General features: G+C 37.4%; 1 protein-coding gene across 2 annotated transcripts; it reads right to left on the bottom strand.

Moving 5' to 3' along the window:
* Positions 1-5,671: 5,671 nt before the first annotated feature.
* Positions 5,672-7,812, bottom strand: LOC137745639 (transcription factor HHO5). Of its 2 annotated transcripts, none has more exons than XM_068485638.2 (5): positions 7,494-7,812; positions 7,166-7,386; positions 6,658-7,069; positions 6,324-6,397; positions 5,672-6,220 (listed from the first exon to the last, which is right to left on the bottom strand). In XM_068485638.2, the coding sequence occupies exons 1-5, from the start codon at positions 7,693-7,695 to the stop codon at positions 5,933-5,935; spliced, it is 1,197 nt and encodes a 398-aa protein (XP_068341739.2). In that variant the 5' UTR covers positions 7,696-7,812; the 3' UTR covers positions 5,672-5,932. The 2 variants fall into 2 exon arrangements, with proteins under 2 accessions (XP_068341739.2, XP_068341730.2); XM_068485629.2 differs by having other exon boundaries at positions 6,324-6,400; positions 7,494-7,811.
* Positions 7,813-19,487: the final 11,675 nt, after the last annotated feature.

Consider the following 19,487-nt stretch of genomic DNA (forward strand, 5'->3'; position numbering starts at 1 on the left):
TGAATAAAGATTAAAGAACAGATTAACCCACCAAGAAGGTATGTTAAAATCAGAGAATAAGTAGAAAGTCAAGAGGTAACTTAGTACTATGGTCTAATAGTATTCCTCTTTAACTGTAAGTGAGAGGTTTTAGGTTCGATTCTTGCCAAATACGAATTTGAACCACATTATTGTTAGCCATTGTCAGGCCTTAGGCAGTGAAGGCCTCTCGCGATTTAGGGCAAATCGGTCTGGAGTTGGCGGTCCTAGGCAACCTAGGTGGCTCCTAGGCGGTTTTTATTTTTATTTTATTTTTTTATTAATTGTATTATTTTTTTTCTTTTTTGGTTTCATGGTGGTATACTTATGGAAATGGTGTACTGAATTTGCAAATGATGGATTTACTACAAGTTCATCCAATAGTGAAACAAATTGGAGAACTTTTGAGGGGATACATACAATGAAAAGAAATAAACTAGATACAACAAGGTTAAATAATTTAGTCTATGTCTAATCCAATGCAAGGATCATGAACAAGAAGAATTTAGTTTATCATCGAAGAATCCTCCTCATTATGATTATATGCTTACTGTTTTTTAAATATTGAACTTTTTGGATGTATATACTTTGTGTATTCTTCTACTTCTATTTTTGAATTTTATCATTCTTTTATTATCCATAAAAGTATAGTTTTTTTTAAGGGAATTGTTATTGGCACCCCAAATTTCTTGTTCTACACTTCAAACTTTCTATATTTAGAAAGAAAAATATACTTATGAGGAGTGAAGAATGAGATTTTTGGAGTGTCAATAACATTTTCCTTTTTTAAGGTGTAAATAAGCACTTATTTACAAGATATATTATAAATTTACATAAATCCGCCTAGGAGACCGCCGCCCGACTAGCACTAGTGTTTTTTAGAACCTTGCTTAGCACACTCTTCCACTCCTTAATATAGATAATATTATTTGTTAAAATAAAAAAAAAATAGAAAGTCGGGATAGGAGGAGGGAAAAGGGGGAGGGAGGGGGTTAGGGTGTGCATTGAGTGGGTTAGTTGAGTTGGATTTCAACCCGTTAGCTAGTCTAATAGATTTGGGTTGCTATTATTGAAACAAATTTCCACCCAAAAGAAGGGGCAAACCTAACTCACCCAAACCACTCTAAGGCGGGTTATGTTGGGCAAGTTCTACGTGTTGGGATTATTGATATTCGCATTAGTTGGTTTTAATCGTGTTAATAATACTTACAACGCATCTATTAAACGAGTAGTCGAGTTTTCACCCAAAGTAAAATGTTAAAATTTACAACTCAACCCAACTAAATTAGCATAGTTTGCTTGTATTATTATTTCGGTCTCGCTTTGTCCCTCCAAAACCCCTTACCGCTTGTGACTTGTAATCAAAAGTGCGTAGCTCTCTGTTGAACCTTCCAAAGGCCTCAATGCAAGGTCTAACATCAATTGAAAGAATTAATTGATTAGAAAGTAAAGTGCTTAAAAAATTATATATGTTTAGTGCCAATCTAACACAAGTCATTTGCGACCAAGAATGACTTTTATGAAATATGTACATTGTCATCATTGTGGGACATTATAGCGATGGTATGTTCGTTTCACAAAAAAATTTCACTAACAGGCCAACAAGAGATCCTTACAAGGGTGAGCAACTGTCCACTTAGACCTTGAAAATTCTCTATATCCTTACTCATCACCAAGGCAATACAGGGTGAAACCACGCTGCAGATTTTCTTTTCTAACCGAAACCACCTGTCATTTTTTTTTTTCATGCTTTTCAAATCCATTTAACCCAATTAAAATACTTCACTCAAATTTCTTCATCCTAACTTCCTTCCTGAGTCCCTTCCATGCTACCTCATTCAGACCCGCCCACCAACAAGGTGACAATAACACCACACCAAACTTTTATACCTCGTCCACATAAAAAAATAAAATCAAATCAAATCTGCCACTATATCCGGTTAACCATTATATTCCTAACAAACATTAATATTAACAGAGAGACTACAATTAACATGGCAGCATACACTCCATAAAGGAAAATTGGAACATATTTTATATAGAGATATATATATTCAGCATGGTTTTTATCTGAAAAGTTTCCTCAAAACCAAATCATCTACATGATACTAACGTTGACGTAGATATTCACAATTTGACACTACAAGCATTTGTTTAACCACAGAAATCTCGATACAAGAACAATATCTCGCCTAAACATACCCGTAGATAGTGCCGAAGCCAAGAATTCTCGGGAGCCGGGGCGAACTTATTTGCGTGCAACGTTAAAGAAAAATGGCAACAAGCGAATCTTTTTATATAGTAATGTCTTCCATAATTAATCAATACATATAAATTATAGTTGTTGTCGGCGATGTTTCATGTCATGAAAACGTCGCATAATAGGCTCATTATCAATAAAAGCAAATACATATCTCTCAATGTAAACAACCATGTTATCACTCAACAATTGATCTCTCATTTTGTTACGCAATGATGTTTTCACAATCTTCATAGCAGAAAAAGCTCTCTTCACCTAAGTGGTTGCAACAGATAACACCAAAGCCAATGTAAGAAACTTATACACTAACATACAGCTTTCACGTCTCCCAGTTCATTTTGTGAGATTTAGGTTAACAAGGTTCATTTTGGAGGTAGTATCTACGAATTGCTTCTCGATAATTGGAGAAGGATTTAAGCACTTTTTCTTATAGTATTGTTCCATGACGTAAGTGTATAACGAAAGAAAAAAAAATATCTTAGACTCTTAATCCTAGAGTAGACTATAGGGTAATATCTAATCAAATCACGAATTAATTAATCAATACTAACAATCATATGAATAATCAAGAATTCAATTTTTATTCTAAACCACAATTAAAAATTGGGTAAGTTGATTAGGGTTTATAGCGGTTACTGCAATCAATTTTATGTACTTCAAGTTCATATGAATAATCTATAATGTATAATGTATAATATATATATATATATATATATAATGTGTATAATGTACTTCAAGTTCATATGATTATTATTAGACCATGTGCGATTCAAGTTAATATAATATATATATATATATAATGTATGAATCCTCTTTTATGTACTTCAATAAAAAAAAAAATTAATAATCGTAGTATTCATATGAATAATGTATAATCGATAACCATAAATTTAAAAAATTAAAAATTAAAAATTTACCTTAATTGGAGCGGCTAGCATGGCGTCTGGAGCTTGGTGGCCAACGGAACAGGGTTTTCTTATGTTCAATTCTGGGATTTAAGACAATTTTGAAAATTGAAATCTGGGAATGATGGTGGGGGGATGGAATTTGTAATTTATGGGCAAGGGTGGGGTTAATAATTGATACGGGTGGGAGGATTGGGATGGGGACCAGTGGCCCCTCCCTCTTTAAATTTTTTTTTTTTTGATTAATGCAAAACTACTTCGTTTACCAAACAAAAATTAATTATTTTTACCAGGCCTAAAATAATGTCGTTTTGGCCTGGATTTAAAAAAATAAAATAAAATAAAAAATAAAAAAAGAACCTGCAAGCTTGTAGTTCCCAGATTCGAACTAGGAACCACCGTGGATCCCAGATTCCGGCCGAACCATAGGGGTTCAAGCCTTGCTCCTGCCTTTGTTTTCCGACGAGCGAAGGGGCGGCCGCCCCCCTTCACTCCTATGTAGCTTCGTCACCGCCCGTAGATCGTTTCTTTGCTAGTTTAAAAACTGATCTGTTACTTATGCTCCAAAAATTAGTTGGTTGAGACTTTATTAGTGGATTATTTGTTGGTATAAAACAGTGACAGTCCCAACATTTAGGCCAACCAATACCTTAAGTCAGGATTGTGCTCCCATACAATCTAAAGAATCCATAAACCCGACAAATAATTAAAAAAAAATGAAATCAAATAGTTGACATTCAAGATAATTAAAATATGAAAATATTTGGTACTAATTAATCATCTTTTGAAATTTTGGGGAAAAAAAAATTGTTTGAAATATTTAGGGTCTATTTAGTATCTTATTTGAAATTTTTTATTATTTCTCATAACATTTTTTAAGAACATTTCTTAAAAACAATTTTCTTTAAGACTAAAAAAACTTGATTAGTTTGTGATTTAAAATTTTAAATCTTATGACTTAAACGAGACAAAGAGATCCAAAAAGAGGGGATCACAGAAAAAGGGAGAAAGAGGAGAGAGGAGGAAAAAAAGTAAAAGATGATTGAAAGAAAGAGAAAGAAGAGAGATGATTAGATGAGATAGAGAGGAAGAAGAGCGAGAGAAATAATCGAGAGAATGAAGAGAGCGGATTGGAGGATGGACAAAAAGGATTAAAAAAAAAAAAAAAAAAAAAAAAAGAGGAGAGAAAATGAAGAAAAGAGAGAGATAGATTTGGAGTGAGAGGGGTGGAGAGAAAAAAAAGAAAAGAGCGAGTTTAAGTTTAAAAACTCACTTTTTATGTTTTTAGATACTATACTATATTTTTTTAGGGAAAATGTTATTGGCACTTCAAAAATCTTATTCTACTCCTCACAAATGTATTTTTCTTTTCAAATATAGAAAGCTTGGAGTGTAGAATGAGATTTTTGGAGTGCCAATAACAATTCCTTTTTTTAGTTAGTCTTAAGTTCAGTTTTTTAAAATAGTCCTACCAAACAAGTTTTTAAGACCTAAAACTTGAAAATTGTTTTTGAATTTAAAAAGTTGGATTCAAGTAGAGTACTAAACATACCCTTAATTTTCTAAGCATAAGATTCTTGGAGGCTCACTCTCCTATCAACTCTTTTGAGAGATTCAATAGAAGAAAAAAATTATTTTGCGATCTTGAAGGTGACTGCTTTGTCTTTGCATGGTCCTAGCTGTAAGATGAGGATTATTCGGATGTTAATTTAAATGGATAACATTAAGTAATGTAACCCATTAATTAGTCTGAGAGTAGAAATCGATTATACGATTAGTTAGGTCTCCAGACTTCATTTGACAGTGACTCTGAGGAATTGACAAATACCTAACCGTGTACATGACCAGAAACGAAGCTATTGCTTCAGTGAATACCATGCCGTTTTGTTTGGATAGTAATCTGGGGCAATCCATTAAGATTGAAAATAATAAATATAGTAGCGTGACATTGGTTTTGCAACAGAGAAAATGCTAGCATCGATCGCTAACACGCTTCAATTACATCTAACTGTGAATACATTTTGGCCTCCACATGCATCATGGTCGGGATCAGTCAGTGGACGTGTGCCACTGACCCTAGGAATGTTCTTACGCCTGAAAATAAAAGTAGTTTGGTGATGCGAGAGAGAGAGAGAGAGAGAGAGAGAGAGAAGCTGGCATGCTACTAAGAACTCATGGACAATGCAGGTGCAAAGGTTAACTGGCAAATGGACGAGATTTTTAGAATTCAGTTCAGTTGGACAAAATTTTGATCTCAGAGCTTGTTGACAAGCATTAACACAAGAAGCAAGGCAAGCCCTCTATTTTGGACATGGAAAGGGGAATTGCCTGCATGTGTACCTATTCTCCATTCAGGATGGACTCAGGTTTTCATGTCGAATCCTACGATGAAAGGGTTCGATCTCTTCCAAGTCCGGAACTGTCATATCTGCGACCGCGATGTATTTCCAAAGGAAAACAGTATGTAGCAGATTTCTTCTAGTCCATAGATCTCAATTTGAATAACACATTAAACTGAATAACGTCATGTTGGGAAACATTAACATGTTACTTCCTACATTAATCAAGGGCACATTACATGATAATAAACCTGTATAAAAGAACCAGAGGAAGAAACTTGCTCTACAATGGCAAATTCTCCGCTTATTACTTACTATACGCTCATAATTCCCAAATCCAGAGACTTTGATTTTTCCCCATGGATATTTGTATCTGCAAAACTCATGCGGGATGATGATTGTATGAGACTCTATACATCTCCAGCTCCTTGGTGGTGGTGGTGGTTGTGATTCCCACTTGTCCAACTCTGTCCATCCGATTTCTCATCCTCTTCACCTTCCCTGCTGTCACCCGACTTGCCTCCAGTTGTGGATCGACCTTTGGCAAACCCTCCTGCGAGGAGAGGACCCTGTGGAGAACCAGACTGTACGTTGTTTGCCTTAGCATGCTCTCCGCTGTGATCCAAGGGCACGAGTAAGTCATTGCCTTGGCCAGCAGCTGAAGAAGGCGGGAGCTTTCGGATGTGAAGGCGGTATTTCTGCACAGATATCAGACAAAAATATGAGCAAACAATCATCCAGTACAGTCAGAAAAAAGAAAATTGTGATTACGGATGAGAGAAACTTGAGTAATTAACCAACCTGCAAGTGGCTTTTAACTTCATCATTGGTGAGACCCTCCACCTGCATAAGTTCTCTTATCTGCTTAGGAGTGGCTACTACAAAAAACAGACTACACAAATTAGAATCAAGCACATAAAATCTAAACATAGAGGAGAATTCGATTCGAATAATTCGGAAAAAAAAAAAAAGGACTAAATTCAAGTAGTTTGGCAGCATAAAGATCAAACATTTTCTCCAAAAACCAACAATAAATCTTGAAACTCATCAAATTTTCCAATTCTTAGTCCGAGAATTAATGTCAAATTTTTTCAATTAGCACAATTAAAATATTTTCGGGTCATAAAGCTCCAACCTTGTGTTCCTCCAAGCTGCTGAAGGGCATCAACAAAGCGGCGGTGGAGCTCCGCCGACCAGCACCGCCTTTGTTTCCTTAAGGGTTGCTGCTGCTGCTGCTGTGGCTGCTGTTGGGGTTTGTTCTGTAATTTCAATTGTCCTGCCATACCAGAACCCGAACCGCCACCTCTGCAGCCATGGTTGGTCTTAGAGTTTGCATTTGCAGAACCAGCCAGTGTTTCAGACATCAATGGAGTCATAAGACAAAGGTTTGGAACCACGGTAACCTCCTTGTCTCCCTTCAAACATGGGTTTGCAAAACCAGACAACTCATTCTGACCCTTGAATGCCAGTAATGCCCCTCCCACGCCTTTCTTATTACTCAGCTCAATTGGGTTCTCCGCCGCCGACCGATCATCTTCCTCATTCCCCTGTAAAAACAAATCCAAGAAAATATGAAATTTCAGAAAACCCCCAATAAAGTTTCAGTCTTAAGAAGAAAAAAAAGGGGAAATTTAGAAATTAACCAGTTTAAGTTCAGAGTCGTGTTTGGTGTAATCAAAAACATTGATGCTTGTGCTCCATAGCTGCGCAGAGCTCATCCAGTTCTTCTTGTCAATATTTTCCTTTCCCGAAACTGCCCCTCCGTCCTCCTCAGAATTACACTTCAATGGTATGAACTCCGCCATCACCGGCCGCTCTTCCATTCGCCTCCACCGCATTCCTTCCTCCTTCAACCGCTCAATCACTGCATACCCATCAAACCAAATCAAAAACCCATCTCAAAAATATGATCAAAAACCAAATCCTAGAGAGAGAGTTTAGAGAGAGTCTAGAGAGAGACCAAAAACCCACCATCCTTCAGGAGAAGCATGCAGAGAGGAAGCTCCCGCTTGAAAACTTCAATCTTTCTGAGTTCGTCTTCCAGTCTCTTCACGTACCCATCGAGCTCTGAAGACCTCTGAGAGCCGTCTTTAATGGCGAAGAGCTGAGCGAGAAAGTCGGTGATTGTTTTCGGGACGAACAGAGGACTGGAGTCCAAGCTCAGCAGGTCCATTTTCTCTCTCTCTCTCTCTCTCCGTTGTTAATTTTCTCCCTCAATCTCGATTTCGAGCATTGCCCAGATTAAAACCTGATAAGGAACAGAGAGGCCAGAATTTATATGGAATATGAGATTCAGGACACACAAAGATTCAGTGGTTCGCATAAGCGGGTCCTCGCGTCTCCGGGTCAACTCGGTGACTCAGTTCCTTAACTCGGGAACGAGTTTTCACGGTTAAGTAAGGGAATCTTTGGAATCCGTACTCACGCGGCGAAAATGTAATTATAAATTAGTATTTATTATTTTCCTTTTTCTTTTACTTTCGGTTGGTATTTTGTGGGGTGTTTCTTCGAGATTCTTTGTTACGTGGGCTAATATGAATAGTTGACCTTGTTGTTTTAATGCGAGAAGAATAAGGGCAATCCAGTCATCTTCTGAAATTTTTGTTTTTATTTTTCGACAAAAGAATATGATACGTCTGAATTTCATCTAAATTGTAGAGAATGAAATAGATTTGGATCTACTTTAGGAAGACGCGAACCACTAACGCAATTTATTGTTATTTTGCTCATACACTCTTAAAAAAACTGTCAAAAGAAAAAGCAAACTGCAAGTGGCTATATACCATAATGATGGAAAGATGCTGTGCATTTGCATAACGACGTGAGTTTGAACTATGTCGATAACTAATATAATATGTTAACGCTACTGCTCGACTCAAAAAAAGAAACAAAATAAAAAAATAAAAATAAAAAACAAACTACCTGTGAGAAAAAAAAATTGTAACTTCTATTTTTAATATCAAACAAAAATTACACAAATACTTCACTTCCCCTACTTGTACAACATTGTAAATGAAATAAATCAATTGTGACATCCCACATCGCCCAGGTAGTGATCCTTAAATGTATATTTCCATCCCTACCTAGCACGAGGCATTTTGAGAGCTCACTGGCTTCGGGTTCCGTAGGAACTCCGAAGTTAAGCGAGAATGGGGCTAGAGCAATCCCATGATGGGTGACCCACTGTGAAGTTGCTCGTGAGTTCCCAAAAACAAAACCGAGAGGGAATGGTAAGCCCAAAGCGGACAATATCGTGCTACGGTGGTGGAGCGGGCCCGGGAAGTGGTCCCCCCCCGGGCCGGGATGTGACAATTTGGTATCAGAGCCTAACCCTGGTCGTGGTGTGCCGACGAGGACATCGGGCCCCTAAGGGGGGTGGATTGTGACATCCCACATCGCCCAGGTAGTGATCCTTAAATGTATATTCCCATCCTTACCTAGCACGAGGCCTTTTGGGAACTCACTGGCTTCGGGTTCCGTAAGAACTCCGAAGTTAAGCGAGAAGGGGGTTAGAGCAATCCCATGATGGGCAACCCACTGGGAAGTTGCTCGTGAGTTCCCAAAAACAAAATCGTGAGGGAATGGTAAGCCCAAAGCAGACAATATCGTGCTACGGTGGTGGAGCGGGCCCGGGAAGTGATCCGCCCCAGGCGGGGATGTGACATCAATGCTTCAAAATTTACACAATACATGAATATGTAAATATTATAGAGGAAACAAATAGCATGAATTAGAGGAAAATGGGCATCCACGTATAAGAGCATCTCTGATGGGCTCTCTAAATGAGATCTTAACCAAAATATAAAAAGACAGAGCTGCTCTTTTAAGATCCTTATTTGAAGACCTGTGAGGTCTTTTTTCATATAAGCCCTCAGTTTAATCTTAAGTAGATTAAGCTATCAATTTAAATAATTCAAGTTACACAGAAACAAAATATTAATTGATAAAACAAAAATAAAATAAGAAGAAAGAAGAAGGATTGATGTCATGTCTAATCCTTTCTGTATGCAAAACCTTGTCTTCCCATTGAATATATCTAAACCTAAAAAAATCCAATTGCATAAAACCCTACTAACTTTACATGTCCAATTTCATCCAATCTTTTATCAATACTACTCAAACCTAGTTACAAGGAACCAAAAAAAATTGAGATTTTGCGGTTATGAAAATTGGGATCCCTTTCTTTTTTAATGCATGAACCCTTTTTTCTTATGAAAATCTTCGAAGATGGTGAAAATTTTGAAACAGATCATTCTCCCTTTTTCATAAGCAAAAAAGGGGAAAAAGCAACTCGAGAAGAGAAAAGGGAAGTGACCAATTGAGAGAGAGAGATGGAGAGAGGAAGGGGATGTGGAGGAGAAAGACGGTTGGGGAAAAAGAAGGTAGGATTCACACAAGATTTTTTTTTTAATTTATTAACTTTTTAGAATTATTGTGTTTCGGTGTGACATAGATTATTTATGTTGATAGCTTAATTGTAACAACCCGTCCCCAAAAATTTTAGTTTTTATAGTTTTAAAATGTGAATTTACGAAAATGCCCTTCGAGGCAAAGACATTGACTTTTGTTGACGGCCTTGTCATGTCATGTAAGATCTGTTTTCTTGGCGTATTTGGATAGTACTCGTCGCTATGAATGCGTGGGCGCAAACAGAACGCAATTTAGAGTTATAACGAATGAGATATTAACGTTTAAAGTCGAGGACATTTTAGTAAATTGATTAATTTCAAGAAAGCTCCAGATTTTTGGAGAAAAATCTGGAAAGCCACGTGTGTGGCCCAGATTAAAGGGAAGAAAAGATGGGCAATGAAGATGATAGATAAAGGAGAGAAATGAGGGGCGGGACGCCTAATTAGAAAGAAGAGAAAGAGGGAGTGAACCAATGAGAGATGAGAGAAATGAGGGGAAAGGAGAGACTTGAGGTGTAGCCAACCCGGACCCTAACCCGTTTCCAGTCGAGACCCGATCTCTGACCAGGCATTCTGCGACTTTTCCGACGCCTTTCACCGCGTTCTCCGAGTTTTTCACGACCAGACACCACCTAGGAACAACTCCACAGTCTTCCCTCTCCCACTTACACCTAGATTCCAGTTCGTTTAACCCTCAAATCTATAAGAACAAACCATATGGTTACTGGGTACACGGCGACGAATCCGCCATTCCTACAATGATTTCATTTGATCTCCACAACCATTGGACTCACCTTGAACCCAGGAACAAAGCCCAAACAAGTTTGGGGGCGTTGAAGTTCGAATTGAGGTTGAATCAAGAAACACCCAAATTCTAGGGTCCCGGTGAGTTCATGGCGTTTTGAGGCTTTTCCCGGCCAAATTGGACTTGGCCACATGTATAAAACTTGCTCTACTCATTGAGATCTTCGTTTATGTGAAGTTTGAAATTTTTTAGAAATAGTTGATTTTTCCGGCAAGTTGGGATGGCCGACCACCGTGTACGGCGGCGCGTGGGCCGAGGCATCCCCTGACCTTTCCAAACTAAATTTGATTCTTCAATTCCATATGTGAAGCTTGATTGATGAATTTCCGTCGTTTGAACCTAGTTCTATTAAGGTCCATCGCTTGATTATTATAGCAATTGATGATCCAACCGTTGGATCATCACCAAACTTTGATACGTTATAGTACGTAATATTTGAGGATATTAAACTTATGGATCGGGAATCCGACGTACGGATCTTTCCGAATTGGATTTGTTAGTTCATAAAATAAAACGTTAACCTTCACTTGAATTTGCAATTGGCGAAGATCCAACCGTTGGATGAAACTTTAGTATGATGTTTTAGAAGCATAATGTGGATCTCTAGAAGTTACGACTTGGAAATCTGATATATTGATCTTTTGGATCGAGTTACGTAGGGTTGTGGTTCCTACCGTCGATCTTTGACCGACAATTGACTTTTGGTTAAGGGGTCTTAAATCATTCTAAAATGTCCTTGGGGATGTGTTTTGTGTAAGTTACGTGTTCTATTGATAAGAATTCTGAGATGTGATTTGATAATTGTTTTAGACGACGATCGTTCGTGACGACTTGATATTCGTGCTAAGGAGTTGTAGCACATACTCTAGGTGAGTGGGTCTTTTTCCTTTTTATAGTATATATATATATATATATATATATATATGTGTGTGTGTGTGTGTGTGTGTAAATTTTATAGTTTCCACAAATGCTTTGAACTGAGTTATGCATAGCATGCCATGATTTAAAATATGATATAATTTTAAATAATTGCATTGTTATGCTTTTGTGTGTGTTAAATGATTATGCGGAGTCACAGGTAAGTCAGGTAATTTATCATGTAATTGAGTTGGTTGCATTGTATGTGAGCATGTATATATTCATTTAGAGCTCATCATGGTTGCACCTCGGTATTAGTGCTCCTGCTTGTGGTCAGGGCACAGCCTTCACGTGATTGTTCACTTTCTGCACCGTACACTCACCTTGGATCCAAGTTTGGTGCCAACCTGTCGTACAGACTACAATAGGTGGTTCTGACTCATAGGTGACCCGCAATTTATCGCAAAGCCTTCACATGATTGTAGCACTTGAGCGAACATATTTATACCCAGCCTGTCGTTCAGGTCACACTAGGTGACTCTGACTCGTGTGCTAGCCTAGATTGATGAGCCATAGGTGCAGTCGCACAAGTCACATTAAGTGACTCCGACTGGCATGCTAGTTAGATTGATTTCACACCTAGCTTACATCCTACATGACTATAAAATCTGCTACATGACTATAAAATCTGCTAGTCGTACATCCTACACAATTTCTGTGTGCACGTAGGAAGTTGTCCAACTACATGACTAGTATCTATAACTAATTTGGGATCTTCATCAACCAATGGCCATGATTGTTTAGGAATGAGAGCTGAGTGGAACGAATCTCGAAAAACAAACTGTTATAATAGACACGCAATCATTATGATGTTGCCAAAGTTGTCCAAAAAGTTAGAATTTATAACAGAGAAAATAACAAACTCTTGATTGTCAACTCGATTAGTGCAAGAATAATCAAGTTGACGACCAAAAATTTGTTATTTTCGCAGTTATAAATTCCAAACTTTTTGGACAAATTTGACATGCTGTCGTTATTAAATCTATGAAATGATGGATGACTCGAGTAATGTAGTAGATTTCTTTGATAAAGTGAGGATAGAAAAGGATGTGAGAAAGTAACTAGTATTTCTTATTTTTTAAAGAAATCATATTCTGATAGCCAACTATGCCCTTGCCGCTAACATGAATTGAATTCTTTTATCTACTTTTGCTCAAATGACCCTTTGGCAAAATTAAAAGTAATTTTATTGGGCAAGTTCTTTCTATGATATTTTTTACGGTGCCCTTATTGATAGTTGATTGATTTTTCTTCGTTGGAGGAAGGCGTCGTCCGTATTTTTACACATTTTTTTTTCATATTTTACACACGACTCTTGACTTTTTAAAAAATGAATTGAACGACTTAAAAAAATTAAGAATCATAATTATTAAATAAATAATAGAACGCGAAATAAAAAAATGTGCACCTCAAACGCAATAGAGAGCCTCATGTTTAACAGGAAATGAAAAACCAAAGTAGCCAAAACTGTCATGTGAATGGATCGTGTTTTTTTTTATTCTCTTTAAGCGAAGCAACTTTTTCTAAACTGTTTATGGCACCTCTAAAATCACAAAAAGAATAAGAACTGTGTCACCACCAACCACGTACGGACACATGGTGCACGATCCTTGTATCCGGAGCGGTGAGATTCTTCGCTGCGCTCTCGTCCATTAATGCAAAATCGTTTCCAGAATTTCAGGCTCGGTGCACAATCGCCCAGGTAATTTTAGATTCCTATCGTAAGATTCCACGCCGTGTATCGACATGTTCCCAGTGCATTCGGTTTTTGTGCATTGTGTGCAGAGATTTTATAGTGTGTCCTTCCAATAAATTAAATCATAGTACAAGTGAATGAATATTTAAAAAAAATATATATAAGATAATTTATATAAAATTACCTTAATTATTGGATCAGTCACAGTTTCATATCTTATTTTTAAAAATTTTCAATCTCATACCTCACTTACGAATTTGTTACAATTTTATAACTTCCGTCAGTTTGTTTGTCAATTCTTCCGTTAAATAGTGACGTGGCTTGGGACGAGACCTACTCTGTATTAAAAAATTAATTAAATATTAACAAATGTTAATCTATGAAGAAAAAAAAAAAAAATCTTTAAAGAACAGTGGGCTCACCCCTTACCACTTTAGTCATCTTCAACCTCTTCACCTTCGTTCCTACCCTTCCAACCCTACCTGTCGCCACAACTCCCCTCCATCTCCTTCCCCGTTGTCGTAGATTGAAAACCTCGGTGAGCTTCGCATATTCATCATCGCGCCTTCAAAGTTCACCAGCATAAACACTTGCGCGTCCCGCTCCCCATCATCATCATTGCGCTGTCGACGATAATTTGAGCAACCAGCTCCCATGCAAGCTACCTTCCAAGATCTCATAAGCCGTATCCTTCGACGCCGGCAGCTCTGGCAGCCGCGTCCAGGTCTTCTGCTTCGACCACAAAATCCAGCTCCTTACCATCGGCAAAGATCTCAGGCTCTTTCTTCAAGTCAAGCCTGGCCTCTGCAGTCGAGTCCCTCACCGGTCTTCTCGATAAGGCTGAGAGCCAGTTTCCAAGGAGCTTCTTCACTCTCGTCCGAATTGCAGCTACAATTAACCTTATGGATTTGGAGGGTGATGCTTCAGACTACATTATCTGGGACGGGATGCAACTGTTTCTTGTTTGGAAATTGCAGTTTCGTTAATGTTTCGAAACTCAGTGCACAATTCCATTCACATCACATGTTTGCTTTGTTTTCAAATTTCAAAAGGTTAGGGGCCTGAAAAGGTTAGGGATTTGCTAAATATTCTTTAAAAAATGGGTTGAAGACGAGTTAGTGGTAGGGAGGTGGAGATGGAGGAAGAAAGGGTGGCGGGGGGTTCTGGTTTTGGCGCTGAAGGGAGGTTGGGGGGACACGAGTAGATGGGGGAGAAAGGGCGAGGGGGATAAGGGGTGGGTCCCCCATGCAAAAAAAAAAAAGATTTTCTTATTTTAGTTTTTAATATTTAATTAATTTTTTAATAGAAAATGGACCCCGTCTTAACCCACGTCACTATTTAACAAAAAAATTGGCAGACAAACTAACGGAAGGTAAGAAATTGTAACAAATTCGTAGTTGAGGTATGACATTGAAATTTTTTAAAGATGGGGTATGAAACTGTGAATGACACAATAGTTGAGGTAGTTTTATGTAATTTACCCAAAAATACAATACTTATATTATAGGGTTAATATCAGTTTATTACCTTGAAGTTTCTTAGTTTTCAACATTTGGTACATAAAGTTTTTTTTGTCCCAATTTGGTACCTAAAGTCATAATTATGGGACACTTTCATACATGCGTTAAGTTTTATGTCAGAACCTCTATTAACTGATGATGTGGCACCTATGTAGATAATGAATGGGCGCCACGTGTCATTATGGAGCCATGTAAAAATTTAAAATTAAAAAAATTAAAATTTTTTTATCTCCTCTTCTAACCCTAGCTATTAGGCTCCAAAACAATTTTATTTTATTTTTTCTTTTTTTGGGCTGCTCCTCATCCCCACGACCTCTTCCCTTCATCCCTTCTTTCATTTCGCTCCTCTGCACCCACCCTCCCCGCACACCCACCTCTCCTACCTCACCTCACCCCTCGTGTTAATCTTGCACTCGCTCTTTTGTCTCACCTCTCTTCCTTCTTAAGTCAGCCGAAAATAACGCAAGCAGTAGGGTCTCAAAGCTGCAGCGCGACTCCCGATGGTGATCCTGCTGACAAAGTGCAAGCTTTGGTTGCTGAAGCTTGAGAGAATCAAGGAATATCTCCTAATAGAGTAGGAGTTCGTCACAAACCAGGGGCGATTCAAGCCGCATGAGGAGAAGGTCGAGGAGGACATATCTAAAGTCGACAATCTCCGAGGCTCACCGATGAGCGTGGGGAATCTGGAGGATTTAATTGATGAGAATCATGCAATTGTTTCGTCCTCCATGGGTCTTGAGTACTACGTTGGGATATTGTCCTTCTTGGATAAAGACCAATTAGAACCTGGCTGTGCAATTTTGGGGATTAGGGTTTTTGCAAAATGTGGAGGTGAAAAGGGTGGAGGAGAGAGAAAGGAGGGGAGGTGAAGAGGGTGGAGGTGGGTCAGGTATAGAGGATTGGATGGGCGCAAAAGAGAGAAGAGAGGAAGGGCCTAAAAAAAAAAAATTGTTTTGGGGCTGAATAGCTAGGGTTAGAAGAGGAGATAAAAAATATTAATTTAAAATTTGTTTTTAATATTTATGTGGGCCCATAATGACACGTGGTGCCTAGTCATTGTCCACGTAAACACGTAGATGCTACGTCATCAGTTAACGGAGGTTATGACGAAAAACTTAACATATGTATGTAGGGGTGGAAAATTTTGCCATAAACCGATTTACCAACCCAACCATACCGGTCGGCTCATAATGGTATGATATAGTTTTGACATTTTTTCATAATCGGTTGGCATTTTACCGAACCGACAATTAATGGCATGGCTTTGGTAATTGATTTTGTATGCCAGCAGTATGCCATACCTACCTATATATATATATATATATTTTTTTTTTTTTTTTTTTTGCTTTTCTATTTAGATATTTTAGGCATTTTTTACATGCTTGACTGTTGACTCCTTAGTTTTAGGGTTTAGAAAATAAATGACTCCTTAGTTTTAGGGTTTAAAAAAATATATGTATATGTATATGATTCATGCCATAATAAATATAGAAAATATTGTTAACAAAATTGATAGCATGATGATTACTAATACTATATATACACGTACATATATATGATTTTGAATGTATATGTGTTGCTTATGTTTAGGATGATGGAGTCTAGCCAATCAACCGCTAGTGCACAACATGGATTAACCCAAAATGAACCACACAATGCAACCGAACAAGCACCCCAATCTAAAAATCAAAATGAGCCCTTGGAACTGGAAGATAACGAGGAAGAAGTGGAAACCACCGGTTGTGCCATTTACCAACCAAACCAACCCATAATTTTGGCTGAACCGATTTTTGGCAACTGCAAGAAGACGGTTGACTAGCGGTAATTATGTATATGTGGTTGGCAAGTGACACAAGGAATTTGGCATGGTTTGCCAACTGAACCCAACCCTAAATGTATGAAAGAATCCCATAATTATGACTTTTGGTAGCAAACTGGGACGAAAAAATCTTCATGTACCAAATGTTGAAAATAAAAAAATTTCATAGTAGTAAACTGAGATTAATCCTATATTATAATACATGGTATACTAAATTCTGTTTTTGGCGCACTAAAGAATTTATTTGGATTTTTTTTTCGTGGGGACCTATTGCATATTTAGCTTTTCTGTTAAGGGATAAGGATTCTTTTGCGACCATTGGCTTTTCGAGGGCTTTCTTTGAGGACGAAAAAAAATGAAAAAAGATGCTCACCTCTCATTTAACGTGACAACTATATTTGGAACCATCTATGGTGTTTTAAGTTTCGTCAATTCTTTTTATAATTTCTTTTCTGCTGTCTAAGGTGAAAAATGACGAATCCCTTGACTTATTTTTATGTAAATCAAACTTTTGGATCTTTATTAAGTATAAGAGTAATGCTAGAGAAATCAAATTTTAAAATTAAATTTTGTAAACTAAATAATGAGATTATTGATGATTAGATTATTACTCAAGTGTTGATTAACATGCTTATTTTTTTATTGGTGACACTGTGACATCCCACATCGCCTAGGGGTGTGATCCTTATATGTATATTCCCATCCCTATCTAGCACGAGGTCTTTTGGGAGCTCACTGGCTTCAGGTTCCGTAGGAACTCCGAAGTTAAGCGAGTAGCGCGCGAGAGCATTCCCATGATGGGTGACCCACTGGGAAGTTCTCGTGTGAGTTCCCAGAAACAAAACCGTGAGAGCGTGGTCGGGGCCCAAAGCGGACAATATCGTGCTACGGTGGAGTTGGGCCTAGGAAGTGGTCTTGACCGGGTCGGGATGTGACAATTTGGTATCAGAGCCTAACCCTGGCCGCGTGTGTGCCGACGAGGACGTCGGGTCCCTAAGGGGGGTGGATTGTGACATCCCACATCGCCTAGGGGTGTGATCCTTATATGTACATTCTCATCCCTACCTAGCACGAGGCCTTTGGGATTTCACTAGCTTCAGGTTCCGTAGGAACTCTGAAGTTAAGCGAGTAGCGCGCGAGAGCATTCCCATGATGGGTGACCCACTGGAAAGTTCTCGTGTGAGTTCCCAGAAACAAAACCGTGAGGGCGTGGTCGGGGCCCAAAGCGGACAATATCGTGCTACGGTGGAGTCGGGCCTGGAAAGTGGTCCCGCTCGGGTCGGGATGTGACAGACACGGTCTGTCAATTTAATTTAAAATTTTGGTGTTCCTAGCATTATTTAAGTATAAATAACAAGCTTTCAAAAGTAAATTTTTTTTTTATCAAATGATATTATCTATACTAAGGAGGTGAGGGAGTAGACTAAGCCTCACAATGGGCTAGCAATAATGTGGTTCAAATTTGCATTTGACAAGAATCGAATATAAGACTTCTCAGTGACGAGTGAAGAGGAATATCATTAGGCCTACAATTAAGTGGCTTCAAAAGATGATGATTAGTTGTAGGACCTGCTCTACATCGAATCAACGATCTGAACGTCTATTTCGTAAGTCTCGATTTATAGATTATCCTTGCAGAAATTTAACTCAAACCAAAATTATTTGTCTATTTAATTATCATAAGGAAATTTCATTGTTTATCATAGAACAAAGTGTTCGTCAGTTTCTTTGAACTCAATTAGATATTTCAAATATTTCCTATTTAACTAATATTTTGCACGGATGATCTACGAGGTGCAACTTGAAAAATAGACGATTCAGATTGTTAAAGTTCGATATATTGTGGGTCCCACAACTAATTCCCATTTATAAAAAAAAAAAAAAAAAAAAAAAAAAAAAAAAGAGATTTCCTTTCCTTTCCTTAAATGCCTCCTATTTTATCCCTTAATTTCAGAAATGCTCTCCTAGTTGGCAGTGCTTAAAAAATGTATAATTACTCACCTTCGTATATTATATGAAAAATAAATAATAAATAAATTATGCTTTTACCGTTTTGATCTAGGCCTTTAATATCAAATCTGATGACATTTGATCATGAATCCATAGTCGCAAAGCGACAAAAAAGACGTGACTCCATTTTTTATTTAGTGTCCAGAATTTTCAATGGTAGGCCTTTGTTTTATAAATAATGGAGTTAATTAGATTTAAACGCTTAAAATTTAAATTTTTTTTATTAAGCATTCATGCCTTTTAGAATTTTGATCACGGGGTTTTGGTAAATTAGGCCACATCAATATTTCTTATTTTTTAAATTAAAAATAATAATTTTATTTTTTAAATTAAAATTTTACATATTGATTTCTAAATTTGTCCTTTTAATTAATTAGTTTAGAGAATTTTTTTTTATCCGGCCATTTTTTTTATTCATGTATTTTAGGAGTTGTGGACTCTTTTTTAGGAGATAATTTTGGTTTTTTCACTCAACATATTTATCCAATTATCTCTTTTAATTTTTGTTTTCGTTCAAAGCATTGTTTTATCCTAAAATTGAAAAAATAATTGAAATGATGGACGCTTAGATTTTTTTGTTTGTTTATTATTTAGTATACTTTTTGTTAGATAATTATTATACATTTGAATTTGTACATGTTGTTGATTAGTGATAATGGTACGTTTATTGTTGGTTATCATATATTGGTTTTGTATTGATTGGTACGTTTATTTTTAATTATTAGGTGTACATATCGTTGATTGGTACGTTTTGTTTTAGCTTTCGGTACGTTTAGTTGTAGCTTCCG

Source organism: Pyrus communis, chromosome 15 (assembly GCF_041283825.1).
Source record: "Pyrus communis isolate YQ-2024b chromosome 15, ASM4128382v1, whole genome shotgun sequence".
Lineage (NCBI taxonomy): Eukaryota > Viridiplantae > Streptophyta > Magnoliopsida > Rosales > Rosaceae > Pyrus > Pyrus communis.